At 38.4% G+C, this 13,837-nt stretch overlaps 3 protein-coding genes across 6 annotated transcripts; all 3 read left to right on the forward strand.

The window, feature by feature from the left end:
* Positions 1-157: 157 nt before the first annotated feature.
* kctd13 (potassium channel tetramerization domain containing 13) lies at positions 158-4,846 on the forward strand. Of its 3 annotated transcripts, none has more exons than XM_041063476.1 (7): positions 158-558; positions 1,357-1,617; positions 1,864-2,033; positions 2,541-2,630; positions 2,850-2,902; positions 3,055-3,250; positions 3,369-4,846. In XM_041063476.1, the coding sequence occupies exons 2-7, from the start codon at positions 1,380-1,382 to the stop codon at positions 3,615-3,617; spliced, it is 996 nt and encodes a 331-aa protein (XP_040919410.1). In that variant the 5' UTR covers positions 158-558; positions 1,357-1,379; the 3' UTR covers positions 3,618-4,846. The 3 variants fall into 3 exon arrangements, with proteins under 3 accessions (XP_040919410.1, XP_040919412.1, XP_040919411.1); XM_041063478.1 differs by having other exon boundaries at positions 158-325; XM_041063477.1 differs by lacking the exon at positions 158-558 and adding an exon at positions 1,053-1,179.
* A 291-nt stretch (positions 4,847-5,137) lies between these two features.
* Positions 5,138-10,171, forward strand: hirip3 (HIRA interacting protein 3). 2 transcript variants are annotated; one of them, XM_041063500.1, is made up of 8 exons: positions 5,138-5,260; positions 6,285-6,405; positions 6,501-6,651; positions 7,167-7,559; positions 7,664-7,821; positions 8,300-8,447; positions 9,057-9,155; positions 9,763-10,171. In XM_041063500.1, exons 1-8 carry the CDS (start codon positions 5,184-5,186, stop codon positions 9,942-9,944), a joined length of 1,329 nt encoding a protein of 442 aa, XP_040919434.1. In that variant the 5' UTR covers positions 5,138-5,183; the 3' UTR covers positions 9,945-10,171. The 2 variants fall into 2 exon arrangements, with proteins under 2 accessions (XP_040919434.1, XP_040919436.1); XM_041063502.1 differs by having other exon boundaries at positions 5,153-5,221.
* A 105-nt stretch (positions 10,172-10,276) lies between these two features.
* Positions 10,277-13,763, forward strand: antkmt (adenine nucleotide translocase lysine methyltransferase). The gene is made up of 6 exons (XM_041063503.1): positions 10,277-10,451; positions 11,065-11,228; positions 11,351-11,455; positions 11,540-11,680; positions 12,120-12,170; positions 12,597-13,763. The coding sequence occupies exons 2-6, from the start codon at positions 11,067-11,069 to the stop codon at positions 12,831-12,833; spliced, it is 696 nt and encodes a 231-aa protein (XP_040919437.1). The 5' UTR covers positions 10,277-10,451; positions 11,065-11,066; the 3' UTR covers positions 12,834-13,763.
* Positions 13,764-13,837: the final 74 nt, after the last annotated feature.

The following is a 13,837-nucleotide window of genomic DNA, read 5'->3' on the forward strand; positions in this document are numbered from 1 at the left end:
ACAAAAAATTAAAAATAAACTGGGCAGATCACGATGTAGTCACATAGTGGTGTGGGCATATGCGGGTACGTTTTCGCTCCGGCAGGGGGCAGTTTTTCACACGTCACCAGTTGCAATTTAACAGTAGAAGAAGAAAACAGCGGAAGAACATGGTCTAGTTTCGTTTCCGATTGACCTATTTAGCTTCTCACAGTAGCATCACTCAATAATCTTTATGTGTAACAATGGAATTGGCCGTCCCCAGCTTTGCACTTTGCCTTTTTTGACGGCTAGTTCCTGATTTCTCACCCAAGAAGCGATACAAAACTAAGGAGCGTTTCCAGCTGTAAGCTTTTTAGCTAACTGGACTATCTGTTGTTAGCCACTTTGATTTAGCTGGACTGGCTGCGTTTACAATGAGCTGTCAAGTGTTGGCTGCGTTGTAATTTGTCTGTGTGCGTCGGGCTGTTTGTATTAGCTGGCGGGTTCTGAACGATTGCTGGCCAGTTAACGCTTACACATTTAGCTATCTTAGCTTAGCTAGGTTCGGCCTTTCAGGTCCCTTGGATGTTCAGTGCGGTGAGTACAGTTTGATATAACTTATTTTAATAATAAAATTACTGGATTTTATTAGCCTCATTAGCCCATCACTCACTGCAAGACCTAGACCTCAGACAGTTGTCGGGACAGTCTACTTTCACACTGCTAATGTAGGGTGACTGATTGTATTACATTACTGCACACGGGCGAATCTGGAACAAATGCTTCCTGTATCTCAGTGAGACGAAGTGTGTGTGTGGGGGAAGCTTGGCACTGAACTGACGCACTTTGTAAGCCCAGGGAATAAAGGCATTATACATTTTCTGTTATTTGTTTTGTAGTTTGAAATTAAAATATGCCCATTGAGGCTTCTAAGGTGCTCAAATTCTCTGCAGCTAAAAGCTTAAAAAAAGGTGCTTCAGGGCTTCATTTCCTGTCTCTTCTTGCTTGGGATACACATCTTTAATCTTTCATAGCAATGAAGTATACTCTCAATTTCTTGATCTACCTTGGTTCTTAGTATTGGGTCTCAGTTACAGGAGCTGTGTCATATTTAGCATTTTAAATATTTCATGCTGGATGTGCCACCACATCTGGTGTCTGTGCTGCTTCTGTGAATAAAATCATCACTACTGTTCTTCGTCCTCATCTATATAATAAGTGAGTACATCAGATTCAGAAATAGTCTACTTTAGAGGTTAAGGCCATTGTACTTGGTTTACCCACACAGTGGTCAGTGAAGAGACACCTGAAATAAACATTGATAAAGAGCCATTCCTTGTTCTAGTTCCAAACCTGCACTATAAAACAAGCCACCGCTTTTTTTCTGTGTTACAGTCGGGAAGTGACTCTTCAGCCCCATGTCTGCTGAGGCTTCAGTTGGCAGTCACACTGCCGACTCTGCCCAGTCTGCTGTTTCCCAGCCTGCCTGCCACAGCACGGATGAGCACAGAAATCGGGGTCTGCTGGGGAGCAAGTATGTCAAGTTAAATGTCGGTGGCTCGCTGCATTATACGACTGTCCAGACATTAAGCAAGGAAGACAGTCTGCTGCGGAGCATATGCAATGGAGGAACAGAGGTCACCATAGACTCAGAAGGTGGGTGGATGTGCCTGTCTTGCAAACACTAACCTCTTTGCTGGATCCATATAGTTAATTTTAAATGTCTTGAAATCCATGCCGTTGATATCAGACATTTTACTTTGTCATTTTGAGTGTGGATCAGGTCAGGCTTCACTGACTGTTTCTACCAACTTAAATTAGTGTAAACATGGTGTGGCTAAAAAGTAACAACGCTAACTGAAGAACACAAATGACTGAAAATAATTTTCCTTGCTGTCCCAGGTTGGGTCGTTTTGGATAGGTGTGGCCGACATTTTGGGCTGGTTTTGAACTTCCTGCGAGATGGCTCGGTACCACTTCCAGAGGACCACAGAGAACTGGATGAGGTCCTGAAGGAGGCCCAGTACTATCGGGTCCAAGGACTCGTCCAGCATTGCCTCAGTGCCATGCAGGTAAATAGAGAATACTCTTTTCTTTTTTTTTCTTTTGTGTGTGTATAAGAACATCTATAGACACACAAATGGAGATGTAAAACATAAAACTGTTTCCAGTACATTAGTGCAATAAATTCTGGAAGTATTGAATGAGTTTATGACTTTCCCTTCCACGTCATAATCACCACCCAGCTCTGCTTTCTCTTCCTCAATCTGCAACAATAACAATAAGCTGATTATTCAATTCAGATGGTATTCAAATTGTTATCTTTGTGATTTATCATGTAAAAAACATTTACCTCTTACAACTTCACAAACAGAAAAACCCGTGCTTCTCTCCATTTTAATATTATAATACTAGTTAGGTATTGGTCAGACTAAAGATGAAATCTAGTCACATCATATTGGGCCCTGGCGTGTTATGATGGGTATTTTGCATTATTTTATTAATTGCTTATTTTTATTCAGTTAATTGGCCATTTGATAATCCAGGGAAATGTGTGCTCTTTCTTTGTTTACTTTCAGAAACAAAAGGATGTCTTTGAAAGTGTGTGCCGCATCCCCATGATCACTTCAGCCAAAGAAGAACAGAAGATGATTGCTACTTGTAGAAAGGTAAATTGTAGTCTGCTTTTTTTTGTCTCAGGGAAATGTTTATAAGTTGTTGTTTTTTTAATTGTCGATGATGTAAGAATAAACATGATTCACAAGGTGAATGAACTCTTATAGGAATTTGAAATTGGTTCTGCTTGTATGCACATAGTTTGAGAATACAATTTTTCACTCATAGACTACAGAATTACCCACATTTATTCCTGTTTCTTGCCTCTACAGCCGGTGGTAAAATTACAGAACAACAGAGGAAACAACAAATACTCTTACACAAGGTAAAAATATAGGCTGAAAACAATTTCACATTCTGTCACAGCTAACAAACCAACAGTGTTTCCCATGTTCATTTGACCTTGGATTTTGAGTGCAAAGTGCTTATTAATTGTCTCAGTTGACTGAAGCAGTCTTTGTCTCTCCCTGTAACCAGCAACTCTGATGATAACCTGCTGAAGAACATTGAACTGTTTGACAAACTTGTGCTACGGTTTAATGGCCGGGTCCTGTTTGTCAAAGATGTGCTTGGGGATGAGATCTGCTGTTGGTCTTTCTATGGTGAAGGCCGCAAGATTGCTGAAGTATGCTGCACCTCTATTGTCTATGCTACAGAGAAGAAGCAGACCAAAGTAAGCTTGCTGGCTTTAGCTTCATATTTAACAGACAGCCTTTACCTGAAGTGGGAATTGTATAATTTTAACAAATGTGACTGAATTGAACTGAACACACCTTTTTTTTTTTCTTTAGGTTGAGTTTCCTGAGGCTCGAATCTTTGAAGAAACCCTCAATATCCTCATCTATGAGAACAGCCGAGGATCTGGTCCAGGAGGCTTACACCTTTTAGATTCAAGAGGCTCAGGATCATCGCTGGGAGCTGGCCAGTCAGAGGAAGAGGGAGCTGTGGGAGGGGACAGACGAGTAAGAAGGATCCACGTGAGGAGGCATATAATGCATGACGAAAGAGGGCACGGTCAGCAAACAGTGTATAAGGACTAATAATGTGAAAACATAAGTTAACAGGAGAGTTACTTGATGTAAGTTTGTTTTTTGTTGAATGCTAGCAGAATGAAAGAGACGTCCTTGATCATAGCAATAGCTAGGTATTTGGTTATTTCATTAAATGTCTTTAGATGTCACTGCAGAAATGTAGGGGTTGATGACTGATTTGCAACTGAAGTAAGAGTCGTTTGGAGATGAAAAATGCTTCTGTTTACAAGAAAACAAATTGTGTACATTATTTAAATAGGAAATGTGTAAAATTACCTGGGACACGAAACTGGCATGAATATTACTTTGCAAATATTAAGGAACCTCCTGAAAGTTACCGAATTCACTCCGAAGGTGGATTTTACTCCTTGATTAGAGAGCCTACTGTTCACGTAGGTGTTAAGGATATGCACTGGCAGCCTCTTCTGTGTTTGACTTGCAGGAAACACTGTGTCAGTCAGTTTATTCAGGTTGTGAAACATCTGTTGCCTTTTCATGAGTTGAACTGAGATGCTGCCGGACAGTGGTGAATAGAGGATGGTGAAGTGTAGCTTAGATATTTTAACACTGGAATAAAACTGAGTAGCCATTTTAGTGAGGTTGTCCATGAATGAGATTGTTGAGCAGCTCAATTTTCTTTATTTAAATGTTTACTGCTGTTGCTTCAAGATGTTTTTTATTAATTAATTTATGAACCTAATTTATTGTTTGGTATTTAACTTTTGTATTATATGCAATCTTTGTGTTAATTAGCTCTCAACTGAGTTTTAATTTTTGGAGTGATATAATGCACTCTATAGCACATGTCAAATTTGACCTTTTCTCCTGTAAATGACTAAAACTTACATTTCAGTTCTGTGTTTCAAGAGGAACAGAGACCATTTCTTTGATATTGTATTTCATTCTGAGCCATGATTTTTCACCTGCGCTTTATGTCTTATACCAAACCACTGAAATTTGGTCAAAGTAATGGGCCATACATCGATGATTAAATCAATTAATGTTGGGTTGTATTTTTTATTTCCCTCAGGGAGAGGAGAAGTATTTTCTTTCTAATATTCACTGGTGTCTTTTGCAAACCAAATCACTCTGAATACTGAAAAAATATTGAATGAGAGCAATATGTGTCTCAGACCCTTTATAAAATCACCTTGGAATACCTTAAAATATGCACTAATGTAACTTCCGTCCAATAGTGGTCATGGGAATGTTCTGAATAAATTACTTATGAAAGCTTCCAGGTCTTATTTTTCTCATCTTTCCTGAAGTACAATGAAGAAATGGACTCAAATACGTAAGTGTTACAGAAAAATAAGTGGAAGATACCCACAAAATCTTCATTACCATGTTCACTTGATGTTCCAAAACATTTCATTCATTCAAACTGCCGAATCTAGAGATGTAATTTTAACAGATGCTTGGTAAGATAAATGAGTAATTCCGTTTAATTTCAAAAAAAAAAAATAGATGTTAGATTTTGTTTGTATTGTGAAAGGGCGTGGCGCTGATCTGACGTCACTTCCAGGTTTGTGCGACGAAAGCAACACCGCCAAAAAGTAATAACCACGACTAGGAATGATGGTGTCAGAGAAGGAGACAGAGAGTATCCGCAGGTTTGTGTGTGGTCAACTCCGCCATGTGTCGGACTTAAGGTACAGTTCAAGCGTTCAAGGCTTGTTAGAGCAAGTGCTGTTTGTACTGACGGGCTTGTGTGTTAGCAGTGAACTGTCGCTAACTTTGGTCTAACACTCAGGACTAAAGCAGCTAACAGTAAGACTCGCTGGCGTATATCACTTTGAACATATTCAGTGGTCGTTTAATAGCTCAAACCAGGCCGCTGAACGCGAACACTTCAGTTACTGTAACGTCAATGTGTTTTTTACTGCTAACATGGGTCACACGTGAAGCAGTTTAACAGTTTTAAGAGGGTTAGGGTTATGGTTTGTCACACGCCACGACGCTGTTAGCAAACTTTGGCTACGTTAGCCACGCGAGGCTTAAATTGAACTTTGGGCAGCTAAAACAAGGCTTAATAAAACTGAGATATTAGTGTAAGTGACAGTTGCCAAGTAGTATTTGCCATTATAGTAGTGTTTTGGCTTTTTAGTAGAAGCGACACCTGCTGGTGAGAAGTGGTATCTTTCAAAAAAATAGTTGCCAACTTTATGGGTAGTTAAGTAGAAATGTGCAAGCCTCACTTTCAGTTGTTGTAATTAATAAAAAATTAGTTTCTCTCTTTCTGAAGTAGTAAAGAAAGTATTTATTTTCACTCAGCTGTTTTGGATGTGTTGCTTCTGCAATAGAAAAATACACCAAATAATGTCTTAGATATTTGTCAATAAATTCACATAATAAATATTTTCCTTTAAATAGAAATACTAACTGAAATAGTTTTTGTCCACAACAGGGAAATGGTACTTTACTTTTAGTTGTGCCTACAAAGTTGCAAACCCTTAGTTTCCTATGCTGCTTGTGCTTTTTGTTTTGACATTTTGGGAAAATGGGAGATTCAGTTTTGTCAGTCCTCATCTGTTTATGAAGCAGTCATTCAGTATAATGTGTGTCTGTTAAATGTTAAGATTCCACTTGTATTTATTAATATATATTCAAAAACACAAAGGTTTTAGTCTGTCACTGTGTACACCTTGATGTAATCTTTCTAATGTCTCATTCTAGCACACTGACCTTAGGAATTTTAAAAAAACGATATTTGGCACAAGTGGGGCGTGCGTCATTGAGTCCAGAGGCCAGAAATTACATGAAGCAGGTGGTTGAAGAAGAACTGATGAAAATGGAGGTATCTGAATTCTTCCCAAACAGCTTGTATATGTTTCTTTAACTGTGTATGATTTTTATATGGGGTTATACTGACACATTGATTTTTCCTATTAGGACACTGACAAAAATGGAGGCGAGCTGGAGACTGAGAAGCCCCAAAAGAAAAGGAAGAGAGAAAAGGAAAATGATGAGGTGGTCAGTGAGAGAGAAGATGAAGACGAATCCAGGGCAAAGAAATCCCGTTGTCAGTCAAGTCCATCATCAGGTTGGTTATATGTGTTATTTTCTTGAAATGCTTTTATTTAGAAGCTTGTAATTTCAATTATCAGTAGCGTGTTTTACTTTGCAGTTATCAAGTGTGAAATGTCCTAGAGCATCGCCAACATTAGGATATGTGCATTTGGCAGTGCTGTTATGTGGCATTTCATACTTTTCAACTTAAACAGTAACTTAGTCACAACTTATTATTCTTGATTGTGTGCTTGTGTTCATCCAAAGCTCAGAGACACATGATTCTGTCCACTGCAGTGGACAATATCCCTCTGAGTACAGTGTTAATCTTGTCTTTTTTCAACCCTTTCCCTTGTCAAGTAGTAGTTGAAGGCACTTTATATGGTTTATCTTAATTTACTTGGGAGTAATGTAACTGGGTTATTTCAGCAATGTTAGTAGTCACTTTTAACAAAGCTTTTTTGGTTGGCATATTAATCATTTAAGGGAGTTCTCACTGAAGACAGTCACACTCACTAGCTTTGTCTTTTGTTGTGTGATTAATAATAGAATTGGAGGATAAAGAGGACCGCAAAACAAAAAGTGAGATGAGTGAGGAGGAAGACCCAGAGAAATCTGGATCTGAGGACTCAGAGCAAGAGGTCAAAAAATCACAGCAAAGGACAAAAAGAAACCACAAACAGCAGATGAGCAGTGAAGAGTCTGCAGATGAGGAAATGAATGAGCCAGGAAAAAAAGAGAATGAGAGTAACTGCAGTGACAGTCCCAAAGAAACAGCGAAAAAGGAAGCACAAACCGCAAAGAATGGAGGCACACGCAACAGCGCAAGTCCAGGAAAGAAAACACCACAGGGGGATGAAGAGGATGAACCTGCCACAGATAGTGACTCAGAAAGGAGTGACAAAATCAACGGTAACAAGTCCTCAGATGACAGTGAGAAAGGTGACTGTGCAAACTTTGTACTTGCATACACAGAAGTATTCTTTCATTCATACTGTCAAAGTTTTTTTTCACAACTTAACATGTCTTCCTGCTGTGTTATGCAGAAGAAAAAGTCTCATTGGAAAAGAAAAATGACAACCAAGACTCAGATTCATCATCACTCCCTTCTTTGGAGGATGACCAGGATAGTGGGACAGAAAAGAATCAAGATAATAAAAAGAAGAAAACCACCAAAAAAGAAGAGAGCACCAAAGGCCAAAAGGTGAGCCCATGAGTGATGTTAAAATAAAAAAGAAAGGAAAGGGACTTGATTTCACTTTGCTCCTTGTTGTAGCTGCAGCATTATGAAGTGATGTGTGATGCTTAAATATTTATTTATTTATAATGGATGGTTGAATTTATTTCCATTTTACTGTTGTCATGTGACCTAAGTAAAGATTTAGATAATTAGATTAATTGAATTTACATTTTAATAAATTACAAAGGTGTAGCTTAAGTGCTTTGTGTCACTAAGTGTCCAACACCTTTGACCTAACTCTTCTTGTTGAGTAAAGGTGCATCTAAATTTCTCTGACTGCCCTCAGTCCTATGTGTGGAGTCAAGACACAAAGTGCAGTATGAATGGAAGAAAGGCTAAGAATAGGTTCTGAAAATGGATCATCAAAACACAGGTATTTATAGTGGGTCTTTGTAGAGTAGAGATGTAAAGTAAAGTTGCATCATTTCTTCACAACCTGCAGGATGACAACAGGGCAGTTGTGAGGCTCAAACGATACATCGCTCTCTGTGGCGTGAAGCGGAATTACAAGAAGCTCCTCAATGGCTGTCGCTCTATTTGCTCCATGGTGGCTGTTCTTAAGAAGGAGCTTGAAGATCTCGGTGTCCATGGTCAGTGGGAATACTTTCACCTTTTAACAGACAACACATTCTAGCCATAATTGCTCATTTTTGGAGTCCCAAATTTAAGTTTATTTATTTTTTAAATAGATTTTTTTGCCTTTATATGAATCTTGAAAACGGATTTGCTATTAATGATAAGTGGTTAAAAAAAGTGAAGGGGACATTTGTGGCCTCCAGAGAAAGAATTCCAATGTTTTTCACGTCCTTTGACCTCATCTGTAGTGCCACCATAAGTCCAAATTCACTCACATCACAAACAGAAAAAAGCATCAGAATCTAACTGCCAGGCTGCCATGAAATTTATCAGGCACCAACCTTCATACTTAGTTCTTGCTTTGCCCTGTTTTTAGTATTTGTTGAAGTACAGTGCAGTGAGATGTTTTTGATTTGTAGCACTTAAAAAAGAATGATAAATAAGCCATAAAATGATCCTCAGTAAACTGTATGTTTATAAGTTTGTAAAACTGCAGTGTGACATTTGTCATTTGTAAACAGTGTGAAAGTAAAATGTTTTCATTTTCTTCACAAATTGCACAGTTTGATTAACTCCAGGAAACATTGGCTAAAGTAATAAAGTGTGTATATGTTTTCACACAGGTCAGCCCTCTGTTAAAAAATGCAAAACAGTCAGAATGAAGAGAGAGGAGGCTCAGGAATTAGCTGGACTTGATGTCAGCAACATCATTTCCACACAAGGTAAGCTATTTGTCTCTTTCCTTGGTTCTTGGTTGTTGCCACCTGTTACTAAGACCTTTTCCAGTCATCATTGAGTTTTATTAAGTCGCAGTGCAGCATTTCTTATATTAATTCACTGGCCAAGGAAAGAAATAATTTATCAAATCATTTTTCAAAAGCACTACCAGCATTTGTGAAAATTATATTTCTGTCTGTTCTTTGTTGTGCATATTTCTTATGTAAACATTTTCATTAGGAACAACAAGTTGATTTTACACATTACTCAGTATGGAGTGAATATAATCACAAATCAATAATGGCTTTTCAGTTAAGACTTTGTGTCGTTATACTGTGCTTAGGTTAAATGAAGAATTTTACACATTTAATGTTTCTTGCTGCATACACCACTCAGTGTAATTTAATATTACCTATGGGTGTGATTGATGACCAGGTTGGGTGAAGAAATGCACAGTGCAGCTATAGTAACGTTATTGATCAGTAGTGTCTATGATTTTCAAGTGACTGAGTCGCGAGTTTTGTTTATCATTTTATTTCACTTGCAAAATGTGTGTGTATTACTTTTGTTATATATATATATATATATGCGTGTGTGTAATACCTCTGTCAGGTCGTCCCAAACGCAGAGCAGCCTCAGCATGGACGGAACAACACGACCCTCCGTCTTCAACATATCAGCACACTTTGAACTCCGGCTCTGAAAGCGATCAGGAAAACAATCCACACAGAGGACGCAGAAGAGACTGGGCCAACCTGCAGGGGATCATCAGTGATGATGCAGACAGTGACTGACGGGGACAAGTCTTCAGAGGTCACTCAAATATGGACATTTTTTTTTTTGTAAGTTGGGTTTTGGACCGTTGGCACTTTTGATACTTTTACTTTCGTACTACAGTTACTTCAACTACAAATTTCTACAATACTTTTGCCAAAAAATATAAAAATTGGTGATGACTGAGTGATGATAAATAATTTTTTCATGTATATGTATTTTGTTTCAAATAAAAGTATTGTGTGCATAAGGAGTAACAGTTTTATTTGTAAGCAGGGGACAGATACTTGACAAACGGATACAGGGAATTAATTACAGGGACCAGACAGCATGGTAAGAAGCTTATGCTCATCAAAGTGGTGCAAAGCGAAAAGCATAAATTCACAGTGATTGCCAGATTTCATCCCAGGGGCGCATTTTGTCAGCGTCACGTTTCCGGAACTAATGTAAGTAAGCTTTCGGATATACGGAATGTTTCGCAGATGGACTGGTCCTACGGGGTAATGTCTCCGCCCACACTCCTGCGGGTCAGTGAAATATTTATTGTTAGTTGCTTTTGTAACATAACCGTTACGGGGTTTTTTTGTGTGTGTGCGAGTGAACTCTGTTAGACCAGAAAGATTTGTGAATGAATGTATGAGTCGGTACTTTTATTCTCAGTCAGACAACGTAGCTGAACACAAATAAGGACTTCACGAATGTCATCCGTCTGTAACAGATGGATTACACTAATAGATTATAATAGAAACATACATTCAGACTCAAGGCTAGATTGAAAAAGAAAAAACGGATAAGTATCTCGCTAAAACGGGAAAGGTTTATTGTTATAACGAGATGTTTTCTGTTGTAACAAGATATTTTCACGTTATTACGAAGCAAACTGATTGCGTTATAACAAGAAACATATTAAGTACATGTGGCCAGGGACTGCGTAGAGAAAGAGATCATAGCTATGTGGTACTTCAAGGCTTTAGGCCCTATTATTTCCCACTACTATCTCCATGATTTATACAGGAAAGAAGACATGTTCTTGCTGGTTTTCAACATCCCAGTTGAAGTTGTATGACCATTTCCCTGACAGTTTTAGTGTTTTATCAAAGATGAAATTTACTTGAACCTTACACTACGTATTTTATGCAGGAATGGATGATGACACACCAGAGGAGGTCTTTGCTGAGCTCAAAACCAGGCACCTCGGAGGATGGGGTGTTGCTCAGATAGCTGCTGGCACTGGGCTTGCTGTATATGCTATGTGGGTGGGAGTCCTCCAGCCAGGTTTCCGAAAAGTCCCTTTGAGGCTACAGGTATGGTCTAATAATTATTGATATATAATTACTGATGGAACACTGCTCCTTCCAGTTGTCCCACTGAAAAGGCTTGAGAAATATTACTCCTTTTATGAGAATCTTTTTAAAATGTCTTCCAGGTCCCCTATATTCCTGCAAGCAAAGCTCAAGTAGATAATGTCATGACATTGTTGAGAGGTCGAAAGGGAGGCCTTGTGGATTTGGGATCTGGTGATGGTCGCATTGTAAGTATAAACAAGATATATGGGATCCTTTGACTTGCACTGGTGAACAGTGGATTTTGACTGTGGTCATTTTTAACCCTTAAGGTCTTGGAAGCCCATCGGCAGGGTTTCAGTCCTGCTATTGGTTATGAACTCAACCCCTGGCTTGTTCGCCTCGCTCACTTTCATGCATGGAGAGCAGGCCATCACGGAAAAGTGTCGTACCGACGGGAAGATCTCTGGAAGGTTTGACAACATTAGTTACACTCCTGCACAAATTTGAAAGTTACACCAGCTGCCATTAAATAACAAAAAACAAAATCCATCTTGTTGCAAAGATGTATTATTGCCAAGACATCTTTGCAACAACATGATGGTTTGAGTGGTGTCCTCACACCCAGAGAAGTGATCGACTCCCTGCATCTAAACTGCTGACAAAAGAGTTTCTTAATGACAAAGACTGACGTGAATTGACCAAATATTTTTATGAATAATATTTTTTCTTGTTTACTTTATCCTTGCGGTTTGTGCATATGTCAGTACACATATTTGTCCTCCCTTCGTTACCTTTAATTTAATATGGTCAGGGAGGCAATCCTGTAGTGACCAGAGTTCAAGAAATCTATGTGAAGACTAAATTGTTAATAACTGTCCTGTTTACACCCCGCATTATATCTCATCACAGGTCGACTTGACAGAATGCAAGAATGTCACAGTGTTTTTGGCTCCTAGTGTGGTGAGTAACACAACGAACAGATAACATGAAATAGCAGAAAACTAGGCGAGATGAGGCATAACAGAAACTCTTGTCTCTGTCTTAGATTAGGACACCTTTATGCCAGATTGCATTAATGCAGTGGTTTGAATAACATTTGAGTCACATCACACTGATGGTGAAAATTATTTTAAAATAAATATTTAATTCTCTAAATGTTCTTGTTCTCAGAAAAAAATGATGGTGGCTGCAACTTGTTGGAAGGAACTTTGTTAACATGGCCTTACATTTGTTTCATGTTTTTAGATTCTAGATACCAGCAAAAAAAAGAAAATATCCTATGATTTTGGTTGAGATGTCACGACATTCAGATGTATACTTTCAGTAAATTACTGTTAAAGTTTTCCAGTCATTTTATTTTATTTTATTGTGCTTTTGTGTTTCTAGCTTTCATTGTTGCAGGAGAAGTTGCAGGCTGAGCTTCCTGATGATGCGTTAGTTGTTGCTGGACGTTTTCCCCTCCCTGACTGGAAACCCTGCAGGATTGAGGGCCAGGGTGTGGACCGAGCCTGGGCATATAGTATGCAAACTCAAAGACGGCACACCTTCAGGAAAAATGACAAGCTCACAGTCATGGATAGTGATCTAGACAATGAACTAAACAAGGAGAAATCATCCACTTGAAGCTACATGGACTTCCGTATAGTCTTTTTCCCTCCTAGAATGATAGCAGAATTATTATATATCATTAACAAAATGCTTTTAAGATTTAAATATCCTTCTCTGGATAAGGACACTTTTATTGAACTTGACTGTCTGAATACATAATTAAAGACTAAACACTTTTTTATTACATCTGCAACAGAATGTTTCCAACAAACTGTGTAAGGACAGGCGATTGCTGCTTTTCACTCCACTGTGGCACTGAAATGGAAAACCATTTATGCCCAGATTCTCTCTTTTACAGTTTTTATGGGCTGATTTTTTAAGTTGTTATCAGCAATGTCTGAACCACTTTTAAAGGAGAAATTCCTGAGCAAGGGTGTCTCCTGGAACACCTTTCCCTCTAGATACCTGTAGATTTTGTGGGGATTACCTGGCTGGGGGGAGCAGACTTTTAAATGTTCTATCATCTTTCGATGTTTCTACTGTGATAACCATATTCCACCATGTATTTAGTATTTCTTGGGCCTATATATTATTACACAACTTCAGAGGACATTTTGGATTCCATGGTGCAGCTTGTTTTGTACAGGTATGAGGAACAAAACATTTAAATGCTTTGTGGATGATGGTCAAAGACTCTTAGTGCTGGGAAAATGTCAGCATGTGTGGAATTTGGCTCCTTTTCTTTCAAATCTCCAATGTAGACCCCATGGGGGCCATATTGTACAAAAGTTATATGCAGAAACAACAGTGTCCCTGTGTATAGTGCACCCTTTGATGCTGTGACATACTGTAATTACCTCTGTGTACATATTATGGACATGCATTTGTCTTTCCTGGGATGGAAATAATTATGCTATCAGTTTTTTTTTTTTTGACTCTTGAATGTTTCTGACATTCTGAGATGTGTCAAGTGAAGAATTGCCTAAATAAAACAAACTGGTCAAAAACAAATACTGGTCTACAGTAACTAGAACATCACTATTTTAAACATCCATATTATTCATTATAAATGAATAAAT

This window comes from Toxotes jaculatrix, chromosome 18, assembly GCF_017976425.1.
Source record: "Toxotes jaculatrix isolate fToxJac2 chromosome 18, fToxJac2.pri, whole genome shotgun sequence".
NCBI lineage: Eukaryota > Metazoa > Chordata > Actinopteri > Toxotidae > Toxotes > Toxotes jaculatrix.